At 38.3% G+C, this 601-nt stretch overlaps 1 protein-coding gene across 1 annotated transcript in view; it reads right to left on the bottom strand.

The window, feature by feature from the left end:
- Positions 1-601, bottom strand: part of SUZ12 (SUZ12 polycomb repressive complex 2 subunit) — a 28,435-nt gene that overhangs the window by 3,154 nt on the left and 24,680 nt on the right. The window contains exon 13 of the mRNA XM_010287704.1: positions 281-479. Within this exon, the coding sequence (XP_010286006.1) occupies positions 281-479 (199 nt within the window). The remainder of the gene's footprint in view (positions 1-280; positions 480-601) is intronic.

Genomic DNA, 601 nt, shown 5'->3' with positions numbered 1-601 from the left:
CCCGTCTTGAAAAAAAAACCCCAGCCACAAACAATGAAAACTTGTGAGGACCCATATGGACTCATCCAGCTTTGCAACTAAAGGCATACTTGAAAATACAAACTTTGATTCCATGAATTTCTATCATTAGTATCTCAGCATCACAAAATTTTCTACTTACTCTTAAAGTAAATGTATCATTTTCACAATACATGGCCCATTTGTTCCTTACAACAACTGCAGACCATCTTATAAAAACCACAATCCATTTAAAACAATTTTGTATAAATGGAATAATTACAGTAATGGTTTTCTCCCGTAGCCACTCAGGATCCTTTTCATCCTCACTGTCTACTTCCATTTCTTGTGGACGGAGAGGTAAACACGTGTCACTGTGGAAATACAGCCGATTGTGCCCACTGCTGTATGTTCGCTGCTGTTCTACTTCTCCATCTTCAGATTCAAGAAATTCTGACATACTTGCTTTCGTACGCTTTGGCCTAGCAGAAGGCAAAAAAGTAACTGCTTTCAATGATCATATCAAACATGCAAATACTAAGAGCTGTAATTGATTAATACAAATTGTTCTTTTAAGCGCCCGCTTGCAAAAGTTGGGGGGGGG

Source organism: Phaethon lepturus, unplaced genomic scaffold (assembly GCF_000687285.1).
Source record: "Phaethon lepturus isolate BGI_N335 unplaced genomic scaffold, ASM68728v1 scaffold7735, whole genome shotgun sequence".
NCBI classification, from domain to species: domain Eukaryota; kingdom Metazoa; phylum Chordata; class Aves; order Phaethontiformes; family Phaethontidae; genus Phaethon; species Phaethon lepturus.
This window is presented reverse-complemented; position numbering and strand designations above follow the sequence as displayed.